This window comes from Sardina pilchardus, chromosome 20, assembly GCF_963854185.1.
Source record: "Sardina pilchardus chromosome 20, fSarPil1.1, whole genome shotgun sequence".
In the NCBI taxonomy this organism is placed as follows: domain Eukaryota; kingdom Metazoa; phylum Chordata; class Actinopteri; order Clupeiformes; family Clupeidae; genus Sardina; species Sardina pilchardus.
In genome coordinates, this window is record NC_085013.1 from 10,345,506 (window position 1) to 10,365,646 (window position 20,141).

The 20,141-nt window shown below is 43.8% G+C and overlaps 1 protein-coding gene across 1 annotated transcript in view; it reads right to left on the reverse strand.

Moving 5' to 3' along the window:
* The window catches only part of syne1b (spectrin repeat containing, nuclear envelope 1b), a 125,576-nt gene that overhangs the window by 103,916 nt on the left and 1,519 nt on the right, over window positions 1-20,141 (reverse strand). Inside the window, exons 2-5 of the mRNA XM_062523473.1 lie at window positions 11,720-11,781; window positions 5,067-5,162; window positions 1,866-1,949; window positions 1-93 (exon numbers count right to left, since the gene is read on the reverse strand). Of these exons, the coding sequence (XP_062379457.1) occupies window positions 1-93; window positions 1,866-1,949; window positions 5,067-5,162; window positions 11,720-11,781 (335 nt within the window). The remainder of the gene's footprint in view (window positions 94-1,865; window positions 1,950-5,066; window positions 5,163-11,719; window positions 11,782-20,141) is intronic.

Here is a 20,141-nt window from a genome sequence, read left to right on the forward strand (position 1 = left end):
CTGGAAATAGAGGATGATGGTCCATATCAAGCCCAGGACAATAGATGGCCGCCCATCAGCGATGTCAGTGGCATTTATGTTGACTAATTTGATCTGAAACCAGAAAAGACACGAAAAAAAAAATGTAACACGGTACACTGCGCCAATATTTTTTGTGGGTTCAAAGACATGCACTTTTGCCCCTGTCCAATGACATATCTCTTTGTGGGGGCACACAGTCACCTCCCTGGAGGACCTTTTTTAACGTTGATGATTCAGCTCGGCTGACCCCGCGGTGTCCCTCTCTCAGGAAGCGACCGCAGCCAGCAGTTTGGTGCAGCAAGCTGGTGAGTTATTTCAGCAATGACAGTGCATTAGCAGGCCGGGCAAAGAGTGCAAAAGCACGGGAGACGGAGAGACATGTTCTCTGTTGCCAACAAATCAACTGAAATGGAATATGTACTTCCTGTCAACTACGTTCCAATCCAGAAAATGGATGTGATTGTGTGGTGGGGTTTTTTTTGCTATTCTGACAGGCCGTGCACAGGCCAATTCAAGAGAACCGTAAGTAATGCAGCCTGCCAAGCAGCGTCTGGTGGGGATGGAATTTTTCAGAATGGTAGCTTTAAACAAGATATCAAAGCATTTCTATCGTTCATTCATTCATTTTGGTAAGCCATCATTCAGACTGTCGTTAATGCTTTTCAATGCTTAAGATCTATCAGCCAGCCATTAATGTTAAAGATAAACCTGTTAAAGTATATTCCTTCAGCCATTCCTTCCAACATGCTGCCATATCATTTGAACATTCATCCATAAACATCATTCGCCATTCAGCAATCAGCCTTTTAATAAACATGATACAAAATGAAGTTAAAGATTAGTTGTCCTGACAATGACATTATGTTCAGCATGACTTAATTTGGCCCTTTCATCATATGCAACAGCATCACCTCATTCAAGCCGCTATTAAAATATGAACGTTCTAATAACTGAATGTCGGCAGTTCAGAATCGGTCAGAACGAGAAGTGAACAGCTTAGTCAGATGGATGCAGTTAGAATCAGAAAGCATCAGAAAGCAGGTGCAAGAGCAGGACGTGATGTCAGCGATACTGACCGGAGATCCTCTGTACACTGACTGAGGCATGGTAAGAGAGTAGGTGACGTTAAAGACAGGAAGTGATCATTAGTCAAAGCTGAGTGGTCATACACTACCACCATTAAGTATGCAGCATGGCCAATTTGGTCATGACAGCCAGTTCATTAGCAAATTTGGCAATACAGTTAGAATATGACTGTGGTGCTCATTGAAACAGTGCAAAGGTACATACTTAACACTAAACACACACTGAACACATTGAGCTGAACCATGCAAAAATATCACCGACCTAGTGCACCTACAGTACAGTAGACTGTACAGATGCTGAGTGTGCAAAAGCATCAGCATTATTCTATGGAGTACTCATCCCTAGACTTTAGTAGCTTTGTAGCTTTGTTGAAATACAACAGCACAGGGACTGAAGATACAGTTCTTATAGAGGCACCTGAAAGCGTGGTGTTGAAACACCTCTATGAAAACAGAAACAAATAGAGAGCGCTTCAGCTCTGTAGAATCACCATCAATAACTGATGTGTTCATTTGGTTGATGCTTTTATCCGGAACGACTTCCAGATGTTAGTTACAGGGCCTGTCTCCCCACAGCAACTTACTGTAGGGTTCAGTGTCTTGCTCAAGGACACAACAGTGAATCGAAGTCACAACTTGTCTGGCTACTGAGCCACTACGCTACCACTGTTCATATCAATGTATAGAAGTCATGCATGTACAAAAGCACCAGCTCTGGCTTGAGGGAAACAACAGCTGGGTAGCGTGGCCTCTCCTTACCCGCCGTCCCTCCAGGAACTTGAGTGCGGTGCCGATGTTGGACACCCAGTGGATTCTCTTCAGCTGCCGGCCCTGCTCACATGGCTGAGAGGAGAGAAAGAGGACTCACCATTACAGCCTGGAGGGGATCCTTCATATCCATATACACATACATACCCATACCCATATGCATATCCATACTGTATATACACGTGCATATCCATACCCATATGCATATCCACATATATATCCATCCATACCCATATCCACATACATATCCACATATATATCCACATACTGTACATAACCATATGCACATCCACATCCATTATCCATATCCATTATCCATATCCATCATTCATTATACATCAACTATCACTGTTAGCAGTTATACTTCACAAGGCATATTTACCTCAGCTTTCAACAGTTCAACACAGACCTTTAAATAATTACAGTGCATGAAAATGCACTGTACTGTTCTTCCAAGGCTTCTTCTTCTTATTATTATTATTCCGCTGATCAAATTAATTTTTTCTATTCAGCTTGAACCGTTTAACTTAGAAACTTCATTCAAACGTCGCAACGTAGGTCTTAAATAGGGGAAGGCTGCTAAGTATTTTTCAACTTTGTAACTTTTATACTTTTTAAACTATAAATTAAAAACTATTACAAATTTCCCCATAGACTTAACATTGGCCTCTATGACATCACAATCGGATCATTAAGCAATTAGAATCTTATGCCAGGTGGCCAGCCCCACCTGCAGCAGCCCTCTCTCTCTCAGGCTTTAAGCATACAATCTCTCTGTGAAGACTACATATCCTGTTAACTGTTTCCTCTTTCCACAACTGTTTCAAAATAAAAGTCCTCACTGCAATAATACACTATTAAATCATTTAACCATTGAAACTACTCAACTATTTAACTGTTCAACCATTCCAACTGTCAGTTATCATCAACTATGCCTCCAGTCAACTACATGAGACCTCCATGCACCTAGCAACCAACATAGCAACCATCAAAATTAAGCGTTTATGACCGTTTCCATAGCAACCAACATGATTTTACTACAGTAACTTCTTTATTCCTGATAGTGGCAGCCATGGATACCCCATCAACAAATGTTTCAAAATAAAAGTCCTCAGTACCAAGTTAGCTAGTTAGCATGGTTAGCATAGTTAACATTGTTAGCATAGTTAGCATTTTTAACATAACTGCTAAAAATGATTAGCTAAGTTAGCTAATCAACCTGGTTAGCATTGTTAGCATAGTTAACATTGTTAACATTTTTAGCATAACTGCTAAAAATGATTAGCTAAGTTAGCTAATCAACGTGGTTAACATTGTTAGCATAGTTAGCATTGTTAGCATAGTTAACATTTTTAACAGTACTGCTAGAAATCATTAGCCAAGTAAACCAATCAACCTGGTTATCATTGTTAGCATAGTTAACATTTTAGAATACCTGTTAGAAATCATTAGTTAAGTTAGAACAGGAATGTTTAAGCTTTAAAATGTCTACCTAAACACTATCAACTCTCTTTAAACTATGCAACCACCATGTTTACCCTAGCTATACCTTAGTAGCCATATCTACATTATCTATCTATATTTTTTTTTGCATTTTCATGCACTGGTAATTCCTTGGAATTGCATTTTTACAGTGCATGAAAATGCACTGTACTGTTCTTCCAAGGCTTCTTCTTCTTCTTATTATTATTCCGCTGATCAAATTCATTTTTTCTATTCAGCTTGAACCGTTTAACTTAGAAACTTCATTCAAACGTCGCAACGTAGGTCTTAAATAGGGGAAGGCTGCTAAGTATTTTTCAACTTTGTAACTTTTATACTTTTTAAACTATAAATTAAAAACTATTACAAATTTCCCCATAGACTTAACATTGGCCTCTATGACATCACAATCGGATCATTAAGCAATTAGAATCTTATGCCAGGTGGCCAGCCCCACCTGCAGCAGCCCTCTCTCTCTCAGGCTTTAAGCATACAATCTCTCTGTGAAGACTACATATCCTGTTAACTGTTTCCTCTTTCCACAACTGTTTCAAAATAAAAGTCCTCACTGCAATAATACACTATTAAATCATTTAACCATTGAAACTACTCAACTATTTAACTGTTCAACCATTCCAACTGTCAGTTATCATCAACTATGCCTCCAGTCAACTACATGAGACCTCCATGCACCTAGCAACCAACATAGCAACCATCAAAATTAAGCGTTTATGACCGTTTCCATAGCAACCAACATGATTTTACTACAGTAACTTCTTTATTCCTGATAGTGGCAGCCATGGATACCCCATCAACAAATGTTTCAAAATAAAAGTCCTCAGTACCAAGTTAGCTAGTTAGCATGGTTAGCATAGTTAACATTGTTAGCATAGTTAGCATTTTTAACATAACTGCTAAAAATGATTAGCTAAGTTAGCTAATCAACCTGGTTAGCATTGTTAGCATAGTTAACATTGTTAACATTTTTAGCATAACTGCTAAAAATGATTAGCTAAGTTAGCTAATCAACGTGGTTAACATTGTTAGCATAGTTAGCATTGTTAGCATAGTTAACATTTTTAACAGTACTGCTAGAAATCATTAGCCAAGTAAACCAATCAACCTGGTTATCATTGTTAGCATAGTTAACATTTTAGAATACCTGTTAGAAATCATTAGTTAAGTTAGAACAGGAATGTTTAAGCTTTAAAATGTCTACCTAAACACTATCAACTCTCTTTAAACTATGCAACCACCATGTTTACCCTAGCTATACCTTAGTAGCCATATCTACATTATCTATCTATATTTTTTTTTGCATTTTCATGCACTGGTAATTCCTTGGAATTGCATTTCTAGTTTATCATATTCTTATAGAATCCAACTTACCACATACTTGTAGTTAATTTTCTATATACCTAACTACTATATTTAAATGAAATAAAATAACCTTGCCTTTCTTACAACATAATATTTCATGAGTTTCAAACAATTTATTCAACACAACACAACTTTCAAAACTCTGATGTATATAGATAAATGGAATGGAAAGCAATACAATGGACCCTCCACATTACAACCAAAGTGCATGTCTGACAGCTTTGTCCATTTGTAACCTCCCTAATGGTGTTGTGCTGACAGTGATCCCTTGCCAACATCAAGGCGGGAGTCACAGCCAAGGATGCTTAGAAGTGGGCGGCAGACACTCACCAGTCTCTGTCCTGACAGCACCTCCAGCAGAGCCAGGAGTTTCACCCCATCCTTGATGTCCTCAAACAGATCGTTGATCTTCAACGGGGTTTTGTACTGCAGTGATGAGAATGAGAAAGAATTAGAGACATTGAACTGAATAAAGTGTATTTCACTTAAGAGTGTCGAACACAACAGCCTTTTTTCTCATTCACACACACACACACACACACACACACACACACACACACACACACACACACACACACACACACACACACACACACACACACACACACACACACAGACACACACACACACACACACACACACACACAAAAGCTGTCTACTACAACCCCAGGTTGAATTCCATTTCATATTTTTCCCCTTGACTTCCCCTGTGTCTCCCCCACATAACACATCATGTTAAACAAGTGTGCACTTTAGGCCAGAGACGCATATCAGGCTCACTGAAGTGAGTGCTGCTCGTACTAGCCCCAAAGCCCAGTGTGTGAGGATTCCTCGAGAACAAGGATGGGGTGGCAATCTGAGAGTGCTGTGAATTTTCCATAACGGAATGAACTTCAGGTCATTTCCTGAAGGCCTGACTAATCTTAACCTTTAATTTGACCTTGAGTTTGATATGAGCAAGTTTGCACACACCATAATGGCAGTCTGCCGATGAGCTCTTGAACAGAGTAATGCCTAACTGACTATATGTTTGACGGATGGGTCTGGCTCTCTAAACCCGGTAGAAGTTCTTAATTCTGAGTAAGAAAATAGTCTAACAACATGCTAGGGAAAAAGACACAGAATAGCTATTCAGAGTCCCTTGTGAGGCAGGACTAAAAGGTTCTTGAGTTTTTTTTAGCTCCAGCGTCATCAACTTTTCTTCCGTTTTTTATTGACCCTGGCAATACAGCTCACCATGAAGTATTCAAAACACAACTCTGAACAAAAGCCACTGTAAAGGGTTCTATTCATGACATCTATTCTTAGGACAACGGAATATGGATATTGGAAAATTGTGCGACTAATTGTTCTACGTAGTTCCACTCAGGTGCATGTGCTCTGAATACTGGACTATTTGAACAAAGTGGTTGAGACAGAAGTTCAGTATTAAATACATATAAAACAGAATGCATTCAGACTAGCGAGACATACATTAGTATGTTTTTTTTGTTATGGGTAGGAAAATGTGTGCCGCTGTTGTGGGTGTTTTGGTGACGGAACCTCAACTAAGGCAAAACTACAACAACATGCTGATGAAGGCAAAACGCAATTAGTGGTGGTTTGTTAGATGGTAAATCAGAGGGACAGGGCCAGCAGCAGTGTTTTTACCACAGAACCAACAGTGTAAGCCCCCTCGGCTCATCATTTCACACATATATCTCCACAACAGGAAACGCTTCTCTCAGGATGTTGGAGCAGAGCCAAGAGCTGACTTTCTAGACAGAAGAGGAGAAATTGTTGATTCACTCATTGTTGTCATTGATCATCCAGCGAGAAATCTTGAACAACTTTATGGATATGCTTCATATGACACAATATTCATAAAGTCCACAACAGAATACAGTATTTTGCAAATAATCCCTGAAATAACTGATATGTGTGTCTCTTTTGTCTACTCCAACTGTGATAAGCACCTCTTCTCCTAAGACGGATTACAAAACCTGTATACCTACAGTGCAGTACATGTACCCAATCAAGTCCCCTCAAATATGATTTATATTCCCGATGGCTTTGCTCCCTCATAAAGCATGTTGGGGGGCGGGGCGAGCAGGAGAGGAGCTGAGGGGCTGGACCCAAACAGCGTTAGATAAGAGCCCAGGCTTTCCACCGTGACACTGCCAGCACTTCCCGGTGATTCAGACCAGCGCTGTGCCAAGACCTTTCATTTTCTCCACACAGAGTGAGAGATGATGAAAGAGGAAAGGGGAGAGAGGGAGAGAGAGAGGGAGAGAGAGAGGGAGGGAGAGAGAGAGAGAAAGTAGGTGGGGGGAAAGACAGAATGAAAAAGAGAGGGAACGAGATAGAGAGCGAGGTAGAGTATGTTTGCTAACGATGAACAACTGTGATCCATCCCATCCAAACTCCTCTCTCCCTCTTGGCATAGCAGAGGCACTGTAAGGGTACTGAGAGGAGAACTGAGCACTGAGACCAAATGGAGACTAACTGCCTTTGTCAAATGTCTCCTTTCATTGCATTATGTCCCCCTCTCCTCCTTGTTATGGCAATCCTTTGTTTTGATAATAGGCAGTGAGAGTTGGGACACCCCCTGCTCCCTATTGGTGTGCTCCGTGCGACCCATGTCTGTAATCCATGAATAATGTCTCGCTGCTCCCGCATCAAAAGCACGGCCTGCATTACTAAGATTCTTCCCAAAAACGTTCAGAAGCTTTGACCAACTGGACACCAATAGCCTGACCAACAAAAGAGCCTGCTAGGCCGCTCCATGCTGACTAGAATACTTACGAGCTTCAGCTTCACTGACACAGGCCAATGGAGGGGAGTCCCTGACAACCGCAACCACAGTGAGTCAGCAACCTGAGTGGCTAATTCAAGAACCCCTCTCACAAATTCACAATAGCCAGACTTAGATGCCACCGAGGAGCTTACTTAACCCTCTCATCCCAACCGCAAAATATTGGACTTGAAACAGTCACAAAATGGGTATCAACAGCTATGTGGAGTCTAGAGAATATTGAGAGGTATGTCGCTATAGATCGTTAAAGAGACAAAACAGTTATGTAAGTGTTCGTGAAAAGTCCTTCATCTGTAGGCTATTACTAAAGTCTTTGGCAAACTGAAGAACTGCTTTTCCAGGAAATCAGAGGGTACACTTTATGTTTATCTAATTCCTTGTAAAAAAAACACCTCTATTGTGTAAAACCACCTCTAGCGCTGAAATTGCATGACAGAGAGATCTGCGAGACAGTCTGCCATTGCGACTGTGGTGCGCGGGTTCTTGATTAAGCGTCCATTAGGTATATTGCTGAGACATTCTGTCGGAGCACGGCAGCCACACTAAATCCCTCTCTGGCTGCGATTACCTGCCTCCGCTGATTAAAATCTCATCCCGCTGGCACATCTTCCGCACAGGCTGAGGAACGCGAAAGGCCCCTGAGCTCGAGGAACTTGTGGGTTTTAATCCCTAAAGAAAATCACCCACTGATTTACTGAGGCCTGCTCTCTCCTTTAATATCACTTCTCATACCAACATCACCACTGACGACACCCGAGTCGGTCCCTCATCACGGGCCCTTTAATCATCAGAGTTGCTAAAGTCTGTCTCTGTTTCCTGGAAGACCGGCACATCCCAGGTCATTCTCATTTCACTCCACACACATTTGCCCTCATTCTCATTTCCCTCAGCTTTCTGCCATTTCTGCTCGGCAGTCAGCAGAGACCTCGCGCCTTCTTTCACACTTCTGGCCACGGTCGGCCGGCTCATAAACTGCACAGTCTGCATGGAGGAGAATCCTGCTGATGCTCTTCCCACCTTTCCTGTCTCCTGTTTTCCATTTTGGTGAGCACGAGCACTTTATCATCTATTGTTCGGACTGTCGCTTTAAAAGTGAGTCTGCAGTCAAAGTCAGCTGGTTGACCTCTGCTCTCTCCTCTCTGCTCTGCCATGTTCCTCTGTGACTCTGATTATTCCATGACTTCCCTGCTACTCAGTCCAGCAGCTTATGGAAATGTCATTCAGATAAAAAAGGATCACAGTGAAACCACTCAGACATCAAATCTCACTTGGTAGATAAATACTTATTTAAATGTATATTTATTTATTTATTGAATCCAACATTATATCATATTATATTATATTATATCATATTATATTATATTATATATTACATTATATTATATTATATTATATTATTGGGCTGATAATAATAGAGATTGTGTGACAGTGGCAGTGTCTTGCGTGTTGTTAGTAAGAGCTGGGCACAAGCGCCCATCTCCCCAGGAGCAGAACATTTCCCACAGGGCTGTGTTCCTCACACTCTCCCTGCCCATCTGCACTGGACTGCCCTCTCCAAATGTACTGCTCCCCTACCAAAGACAACCTCACACACACACACACACACACACACACACACACACACACACACACATGCTCACTCACACACACACTCTCTCTCTCTCTCTCACACACACACACACACACACACACACACACACACGCACACACACAAACAAACAAACAAACAAACAAACACAGAGACCCACACATATGCACATACACACAAACAGGTGCAGACAGAGAGAACCCCGAGCATATCCCCTGAGTGACAGCAGTCACTCTGCTAGGTGACAGCGCTGTCACTTGTTAGTACCTGTCTCGCAGCAGTGGAGCTTTGTCTCTGGGTATAATGCTCCCTGATGGCTAGCAGAACCACAGTGTCTTGAGCAGACCATCATAGAGCTTTTGCCCACAAAACATGCACAATGTAGCCATACAGGAGGCTTAAAAATGTCTTCAGCACCAATTTATGGCAGCACCGCTGAGAACAACATCAACACACAGCTGTGTCTGAAATGAGCTATGGCAGTAGATAATGGGTGTCTCCCCCTGTCTCCCACTGTCTGAGTAAGTAGCCATAATCATAGCCATATACAGAGCCAAAGTAAGTGTTTTAGCATTCTGAGTCTGTAGAAATGAAAATACTCTCACTCTTTCTCTCTATCACAGGCACAACACCACAGAAACAGAATTTAAAATCTTTCCAAAACACCACTGGGGTCTGACATATGCCACCCACTCCTCTCCCTCTGTGTGTGTGTGTGTGCGCGCGCGCATGTGTGTGTGTGTGTGTGTGTGTGTGTGTGTGTGTGTGTGTGGCTGTTTGTTTCTGAAAGCTCTTTCTGCTCCTGCAGACTACAGCACGGCCATGCACTAGAATGGAGACCTTTCTTTTCTATGCGGTGGGAGGGCATCACAATGCCATAGTTATTTACTTCCCGAGCGCTGCGAGGGCTGTTGTTATTGGTTAATGGCGAGTTTAACTGCGTCTGAATAATCCGAGCGCTGAGGGGAGTTGATTTTGCACGTCGAGGCGGCCGGGTGACTCGTCATTCCTGTGTGATTACCGTGATGCGCCGTGCGCATCTCAGAGTCATGAAGGCATCGGGTCACTGGGCTCATTAGGCGTTTCACGGCTGACGGGCCAGACGTGATACTGTTCCAGTGGCCATGCTGCGCGCACACACACACACACACACACACACACACACACACACACACACACACTGATCCTCCATGCAGGACCGGTCCCTCCATAAAGCAGACCATCACTGTGCAGTCACTGCCCCCGTTTGCCTACACAGTTTTGCTGAGGCCGTCGCAGGGCCACCTAACGTCTGTACAGGGGCTACCACCTACAGTAATTACACGAACACCATACAGCTTTCACACACACATACACATACAGCTCTTTCTATATAGGTAATCACACACAAGCTTGTAGATTCAGTGCAGACTTCTGCAGACTGCTACAGCAGAACTGAACATTTCTAGGTCTGTCCAATAAAATAATGCATGCTCAATTGTCTGTCCTTTGCTCTTTGACATTTGAAAAGAAAATGTGCTACTAATGCACTCATTCATTATTCATTCATTATCAATAAAGTATCCTATTCATCTAATCAATAATCAATTATCATAATCAATCAATTCTAACATCACTCTGTCTATGGCTTTGCCGTATGTACCTTCCCATAATGCAACTTCTAATTTGAATTCAGCTCCCGTCCGGTCTGCTTTCTCCTTGCTGCTGATTTAGCTGATTTCACCCCTGGTTAGTTCTACCTGGGCACTGACCTATTTTGAACATCCAGACAGCTGGCTCAACAAACTGGGGAAGACTTTTTTTTGCTTCCTGAACCTGGGCAGTTCATCCCTGCCTAACAGACACAAATAGAGACAGGGAGGGCTGTCTCTGGAGACGTGCAGCAACCTCTCCAAGCCCAGACATTACAGATACTTCTTACAAACGGCACACTATGGCCTCTCTCCACAGCAACCTCATTCCATAAATACCAATCACCCTATCCTACCTCTGCACACAAACTGCACACAGGTGCATCCACCTGCATGTATTCAGTAACAACACCATGTACATCTCACTACTGTAGGCTTCAATCTGATGACTAATCTAATGTCATACAGTATGTCCTTTCTCCAGACTCATAGGCATACGCCCCACAGTTGTCGTTGTGAGCATAGGTACACAACAGCCTTGTTCCATAAAGACCAATCACCCTATCCTAACTCTGCACACAAACTGCACACAGGTGCATCTAGCTGCAAGTACTATGTAAAAACACCATGTGCATTTCACTAGATTTCAATCTGATGACTTAATTTAATGACACAATTCCATTCCCAAGATTCATGGGCACAGGCCCCACAGTTGCTGTTGTTGTGGGCATACAGTAAGTGTGGGCAAGGAACACAGACAGTTAACTGCTGATTAGCAAGACGCTTCTATAATTACTATGCTGTGTGTGACCTTCAGTTTTAAAGAGTGAAATTGCCATGATGGCACGACTACAAGAGAAACGGTTTTGCATATTTCAGTACATCCATTAGAACACCTGGTGCTATCCAAAACAGAGGTGACCTGAAGTCATTTACAGACAGCACAGCGCCAGAGAAGAGGGAGTCGTACCTTTGCCAGATGGGAGTTAATCCACTTTGTGAAGGTTCTCTTCTGGACCACTTCCTGCTCATCTGAAACAGAAACATGCACATCATCACACAGAGGTTACCTCCCAGGTGAAATTATCATACGTATCTTGCATCTTCAAATCCAGTTACAACAACAAAGTACAACAATGCTTCTGTTGTTCAAGCTGAGGTGTCTCTGACTGGCCCAAGCACACATGGAAAGGGACAGGGGTGCGAGGAGACAGGTGAACCTGTGTGGCGAGAAACGGACAGGTGCACCATGGTCCATGGAAGCAGAATGTCACATGTAGATGAGATGGCAAGGTCAACAATGAATTGCAAATGAAAGAAAACCACGAGGAAACCACAAATAAAGAAACAACCACACACAAAGTTAAGTAATAAGGCAGTAATGAGCTACTAATGACCATGGACTGGATCGTGATGTGGCTCAGAGATTGGTGCACCATTCAAGCACGGATCAGGCAGGGATCTGAGCTGACCTCAACAAGTAGGATGGGCAGCAACTTTCATTTGGCATGTTATCCTTTATGGAAATACACAGGTGTGAACATCAAAACAATCCTCACAGAGATGTAGCTTCGCATATGAAAATAAAACATATCTGTTATTTAGGGGAATAAATCACCATCTTCATAATATCCTTGAAAAAATCTCAAGAATTATCTAGGTAGCTACAGAGCAGTTCAGAAAAATAGAAACTTAGAGAAACTGAAAGCCTTAGGTGCACAGCTTTGGCAGAAATGTGTTGATTTATTAAAGAAAAGCCAAACAAATAATGAATAATTACTGTTGGTGTTACAGTTTTGGGTCAACACATAATAACTGGGTTATTTGCTTCTAACCAAACATTAATGGCTTGTAAATATGACAAAAGTGCCACACAAAAACAGTGGCTTTCGAAGATAGCGATGATGTAAAGATGACCACAGCCACCGAGCCATGCTAGACAGAGACACCCTTCAGCGAGATAAAGGAAATCAGACAGAAATAGAGCAGAAGGATAAGAATAGCCTGCTTCACAAAAAAGATCCAGAAAGCTTTCTGCCTAACAGTACTGTCCGAGATAACGTGACGATTTGTGGAGGAAACGACAACTTAAGGCTGGCACATTGGGGATGCTTAGCATCAAAGCTTCTTAAGAGTAAACAATTTTTAATAAGCAACATGGTAGAGACAGACCACCCCCAACACAGACTCACATAACCACATAGACACGCTCACAAAACCACACACACACACACACACACACACAGACACATATGCCGGCACGGTCGCAGCACGCATGAGCCATCTTTAATCCAATGACATGCGCAAAAAACACGGAGCCAAAAGAGCATGTCACTAGCGCGCACACACACACGCACATGCACACACACAACAGCCACATACACACGGACCAAAATAAACATGCACACATTGAGCCACAGGCAACACATCCATGTTTACAAAGCCCAGCATCCTCCAAGACAGCCCTGGAAAAGCTAAGTGCACCAGATGTGCAGTGCATCTCACTGACTCTTCTCCCATCCACAACAACAGGACAGTACCTGAACGAACACACACACACACACACACACACACACACACACACACACACACAGACACACACACGCCACGCTAGTATTTGGAACGTGTATTTTTAGTCTGCGAGGAATAGCTGTCAAAGTGAAACGCAGGAGGCAAGTGTCTGTCCCACTTACCGCGCAGGTACTGGAAGAATCCTGTCACCAAGTTGAGGGAGGTGGTCTTTTTGAGAGGCACGTCCTTAAAGTGGGCCATTCTCTAGTCCACTGCCCCGATCACCGGCTGTGCCCTTCATCAGGGCTTCTGAATGTGTGTGTGTGTGCCTGTGTGTGTGTGTGTGTGTGTCAGTGTGGGTACGACATGCTAACATCTGAGCATGACATCCACAGAGAGGAGGGGATCTCTCGGATAAAAAAAAAAAAAACACGAGCGCAGACACACACACACACACACGCGCACGTATACACACACACACGCACACATGCGCACGCGTATATCCCACACACAGAGCTGGCTATCTCTCCCTCTCCTTTCCTCCTCCAGGAAACAGAGTGGAGGCAAGCCGGCCGCAGCTTTTCCCCTGAAAACACGGAGAGCAGCTGGGGGTTGGAGATGGAACCTCCCTCCTCCCCCTCTCCAATCCACTCTTCCCCTCCTCCTCTCTCCTTTCTCCTCCCTCCGCTCCTTTCACACACACACACACACACACACACACACACACACACGCGCGCGCGCGCACGCACGGGGGCACGCACTGAATCCGGCGTGCAGCCTGTGGTAAACCAGCCTTCTTAATGGAGCTGGGCTTGTGACCCTCCTCCCTCTCCTTCTCTGGAACGTGCCATGGAGGAGTGTGTGTCTCTCTCTTTGTGTGTGTGTGTGTGTGCGTGTGTGTGTCTGCTGCAGTAGCAGCAGTAGCAGCATCCGTCTGGAGAAACACACCACAGCCCCACGCAGCCAATCGGCAAGTGGGATACGGCGATGATGTCACAGGCTGGCAAGCCTGATCCACACACACAAGAGGGCGCACACGAGTGTTGCAAATGTGAGCTGGTGTGTGTATGTGTGTGCCCGTGTGAGTAAAGGGGGGAGGAGGGGGTGGGGGGCGGGGGTGTGGTGCTCCTGCATGACAGATGAGACTCTTGTATGCTAATACAACCCCTGCCACTGCTGAAGGGGGCTTAAGACACAAACAGATTTGCACAGAGCCGTGCGGGAACAGCGGGAGGGGGGGGATTTGCGCACAGTTATTTGGTGAGGTCTTTAGAGCATCACTCCATAAGATATGGCCTCTTATTAAAACCATTACAGCTGGTGATCACAGACTTATCCTCTATCCTGCTTTACTGGATAGGGTTTTCAGCACTGCAGAATTGTCCATGTGTTTGAATCCAAGGGGACATATGGTCAAAATGTCTGTATGACACAAACACCCCATCACACACACACACACACACACACACACACACACACACACACACACACACATTCACATGCACACAAACACCCTAGCCTCATTCCCTGATTGTGCTATCCCAAGACCAGAAGGGGAGCAGAACGTGTTGAATGTGGCAGAGTCCAATACAATGCCTCGGCCTTTAAATCATTCATGGGAAGCCTGAAGGAGGCGCTGGCCACCTGCTCCTCAGGCAAGGGCCCCCCTCTCACCCCCACCTTCACCCTCTTCCCCCACTCCTCTCCTCTCTAACTCCCCCCACCCCCTCCACCCTCCTGTCCTCACTACCCCCGCCTCCAGCCCAGGCACCCCGCCCTGCCAGGACTAGCAGGGCTAGCCAGAGCTACGGTCTAGGACACCAGGCTCCACCTGATATCGCTCTCCTCCTCCTTCCCCTCCGCCGAAGACACCGCCAGGGTCTTCCACGGTCATGCCGGCGCCCCGTTGCCATGGCGACGAGGCGTGGATGTCCCCACTTTCGCGCTCTGAACTTTCTGCCATGCATTGTTTTTAGCATCATGCATTATTGAATCAGGTCTAATTAAATTCCGTTGCCGCATGCTTCTTTTAATAGTTCTGGTTGAGGAGAGAAGAATTATAGCTTGTAGACTAATTCACTTATAGGGGGGAAAATCCGTTTTGCTCTTTATTTCCCTCTGTATGAGAGTCAATGGTAATTGTCGTTTGACTGTGGATGCAGGCAAAATGGGACTACTCAGTGCCCAGACAACACTGGCATAATGAAAAGCTCATCGTGCGCACAGATATCCAGCAAGATAGCACCACTGACTGTGGGCTGCATTTCATCGGACATTGGATAGCAGAAGTCGCAGAAGAACTGCATACATTACTGACAGCTATCATTAAACTTAAACCTCAGGACAGATACCATCTGCTCTGATACAGAGACAGGGTGCTGATAAACAGTTAGCAATGCTGCATGCTAATACTCAAGCCCAAAATGGCAGTTTAAAATTCAGCCATTTAAAATGGCCATGACTGCACACACTTTTTATATAAATTCAAATGAATATCAATTTCCTCTGCAATGTCATATCCAACCAAATGTCAAATCAAAAATCTAGTAAACCAGTGACATCTAGTGTTTAGTCTTGGATTTAAACAAGGGAGGTGAAAATAAACTAAGATCATCTGTGTTCATCAAGTGTTTTCTCGTTTTAAGGCTGTTTTTGCATGTGCCATGTCTATGAAAGTAGCATTTTGTAGGACTTCTTTTGTGTGCGCCTTTTGGCCCAACAAACATTATACTGCTAGGCCTATGTATATTCTATGTTTCATATTTATTTTACACACTGGCAATGACAAGTAACATCAAGCGCTGAAAATAAATATGTATAACTTCAAATAACAATCGTTACAATAGTTAAAACTTCAGTTACAATTTATAGCAAAACAACAGGGGGCAACTACATGTCTATTTACTGAATTAAGTAGTAGTGTACAAGTAGGTAACACTAAAGCTGGCAGGCAGACATTGATGACAGGCCTCGCCGGACAGATACCATCAGTCTGTCAGCTCCCACTCCTGCACTCCTGCCAACTGCACCTGACAGAGAGCCGCTACTAACCGACCCCCCGCTAGCCAGACCATCTACCCAGCAGTCCTGTGCCAATTCAAATGAGCGCATTCAAGCACACATACACCCGACTGGATCGAACTATCCCATCACTCAGTCAGACACCTGTCCTACGCCTTGGTCAAGTACACCACTCTCAGAGGAAACAGGTGAATGGTAGCGGTCACATTGCCAAGTACACAGAGCTCCTGCCAAAATGCACAACTACTTCTGATGTAAGACAGAACAGGATGGTAAAGATATTATGGCAAATAATGATGGATACATTACATCCACATATACTGAAATATTATCAGGAAAAGATATTTCCTGGTTTCCACCAAATTTCCATTTCAGAGAACAGATGATCTTACACTGCCATGCCTAAAACTACTTTCGCTAGGATCCATTTTTCTCATATACACCAAACACTACAGGAATGTGATGATTATGTCATCAAGGTGCCTGAAACAACAGGCTGCTCTCACTCATTTCAAAAGCCTTGCATGTTTGACGGAGAATGATGTTGACTTTACATTGTCATACCATAAAAGACACTTTATCAGCCTTTACACAGACAGGAAACTAACAGCCACTGATTTATAGACAGACACTAGTCATGAAAAAGCACAGCGCTGAAAACCACAAAAACTGGGACAACAGATCTACAGTGCTTCAAGCGAAAAAAATGATATTTTTGATGTGGATAAAACTATCCATTTTCAATTCATAAAACAACCTGGCCCATGCCTGAAATCCGGCACGGAGCCTGAGAACTTTAAACCCTGGATGTATCAGTCAGTAGAGGCACATATGGGAGGTTGGACCCTCTACAGTGGCGAGAGAGAGACAGACAGGGGTCTGACAGAGCCAACTAGCCAAACGCAAAGCAGGTAAAAGTCGACAGGAAAGACCAAGAGGAAGCATGTGGTCCCAAAGGTGGACCCCTCCTCTCCATGACTGTAGTGAACAATGACAACAACACACCCTTTCATCGGGACACCCAGAGTCTGCTGAACGTCAGGGCCAATGGATCAGGTGACTTTACTACGCCACTGTGAGTGTACACTGTCTGCCCCGAGGGAGAACGTCGGATGTCAGTGCTGCAGTTGAGCATGAAAACATTGCTCTGGAGATGTACAACAGTCAGAGAGTTGGCTGCAAGCATCTCGGGCTCTGCTCCCTGCTTACAGAGGTAAAGATAAGAAAGGAAACCACTGAAATGTACAGACCTTGTGATTTAGTCTATAAACCTGGTGATCTTCAAACCCTAATGACTGACAACCTTTGGTCAGGAACGGAGGGACTTTACTGACAAATCTTATGGGATATATCCTACTTTTCCTCAAAACAAATGTACACTACGACAGCTATAGTACATATACAGCGCACACATCTGAATGCCACGCAAATATGGGAGTGCGTATTTTGTTTGTGCTCAGTTTCCATAACCCAGTGGTTCTCAGAATTGTCACAATGAGTATCACCTCAGAAAACAAGTGGCAAAGTACCACCAGCACCGACATTAAAATACAGTAGCGTATAAGTCAATTTAACTATTATTTTTACATTGTGCATTCTGTTTTGCACTTTTTTGTCAAGAAAGACAAAAAATAGGCCTTGTTTAAATTCAACTTTAGTGATGGCATGGTTTATGAATTTTAATTATATATATTTTGATATAATTGGAAGTGATCATTTGGTCTTTATGGGGAAAAAAACCCATCTTGGAGACTCCCAGAGCACCACAAGAGAGAGTCTGCGTACCACCATACGCATACCACAGTTTGAGAAACACCGACTTAAGCCTTGAGATACTGTGAGTTCCGTGATGTGTGAAGAGTGACACGGGCTGGCACGCAATCTCCTGATATAAAAACCCCTAAGCAGACCGACTGCGGGAGCCTTTGCGTCACACACCCATGCTCAACAGCTCAATATTTGGCGGGAAGATGGCAGGTGGTGACAGGCTGAAACCGAGAGAGCACAGTACCAACCACAACTTCTATCTCACGGCACGAAATGTATGCCCTTATTTACCCTCACTACCAGCTCCATGGCGACAGAGTGTCAACAACCTACGCAAACCTGACAAGTTTTGTTGTACCTACTGTATGTTCTACATGCAAGCCGTTAAATGTCGAGGAACCTCTCAGGGCTCAGTGTAAGGCAGACTGAATGACTGTAAAATGGCTTTAGAACCAGCGGTGCCTTACAGACTTCAATGGAATATAAAGTGTACAGCCACACGTCTGTGGCTACATCTTCCTTCCTGTTATCGGCGACTTCCTGCTTTCTGACAACTCATTGCTATTTTTTTTTTGTTCTACAAACTGTGGTGAATGGTTTGTCTGTTAATGGTTTTAAATCATGCCAAACCAATGCAGCACAATAACCGGCTGCCATTCTGGCAGTCTTTAAAGTCGTTAATGTAGATGAGGCTTCTTCTTTGGGGAATCATTAGACGTTTCTATTTTATGGAACCATTCCAAACTCATTCACGTTTACATTTTTCTAATCCTTGCAATGTGGACCCATCTCCACTACAAACTCCATCTTTCCCCTTTAAACATGAACAGTGCACCACCGTCTGTGCTGTCATGTTGTTATAATGTCCCTAACTAGCCATGACTAATATGCTAAGTCAGAAAATGTGATCATGCTTAAACACAGCGCTCCCTAACTTCATTTATGCCTTTCAAATGCTGTCCCTTACACAGTGGACAACCTGGGGCCTAACATGAGTGCTTGCTATTGATCCGTCTTTTTCCCCAAGGTCAACGAGCAGATCAGTTTCAGCAGCCTGCTGTCTGCCCATCAAACGTTCACCTGGTGTCAGAAACACTACTGAAGGAACAGCGGAGGCTCAGACTAATTCAGGAGATTAATGAATGACTGTTACTGAAACTGATTCTGGCTATTAGCGTATAGTTAATGTCTGAACGAATAACGGCTGAGCTGAATTGTTTAAAACAGGAAAAGAACAACATCAATGTACGCGTGCTTGACGTCACGTTGCAGTCTCTTGACAGCCATTATGATGTTTCCATTCAAAATAGGGAAAATCACTTATAATGTGAGGGAGTGGTAGTAGATGGGTTACTGAGTGTTTCTACACACTGTGAGCAATATTAGAGGCTGTTGTGTCTTCAATGCATGGAACAAGCTCACCAGCAGCTTCACATGCTAGCACACAAGTCTTGCATTTCACTAACAATTCAAGGATACTTGAACATGCCAACACACACACACACACACACATACACACAGTACAAACACTGACACAACAAGACACCATGACACAGAGCCTATCTACCTGAGAGAGCTGTCCGAGAGTGGAAATCAAGGTACTAGGAAGTAAAAAACAAACAGACAAAGGGAGAGTAAAGACAATTGGGAGAAAGTGGCAACAAACAGTGATGGCTTCGCACTGATGATCAAGGTGAGAGCTGAAGGAGCAGTTCACCTCTGTATTCAGTGTTGAGCAGGGCTCTGTGTGTAGATGATGTCAGTTTACTAGGTGCTGCTGAAGAAGGCAGCAAAGAAAAGCTAAAAAGGCAATAAGCTATATCATGCTACCAGGACAATAGTGAGGAACTTAGCGGTGTTAGTCAGTGCGGCCTTCAACGTCTCACCAAGGAAGGGAGGGGCTGAGGAAGTGAGCTTGCAATGCCATGGCAACCACACACTCTGAAGAAAAACCTTATCTTCGTCTCTTCCCCTCCAGGCAGAGAAGTCTCGCAGAAAGCAACACGTGGTTCCACAGAGGTGGCAGATTGCACTAGCGCTTTCTTAAAGGCCCACACAGAGGCCTTTGTGATGTATTCTTAGCATGTAATTGA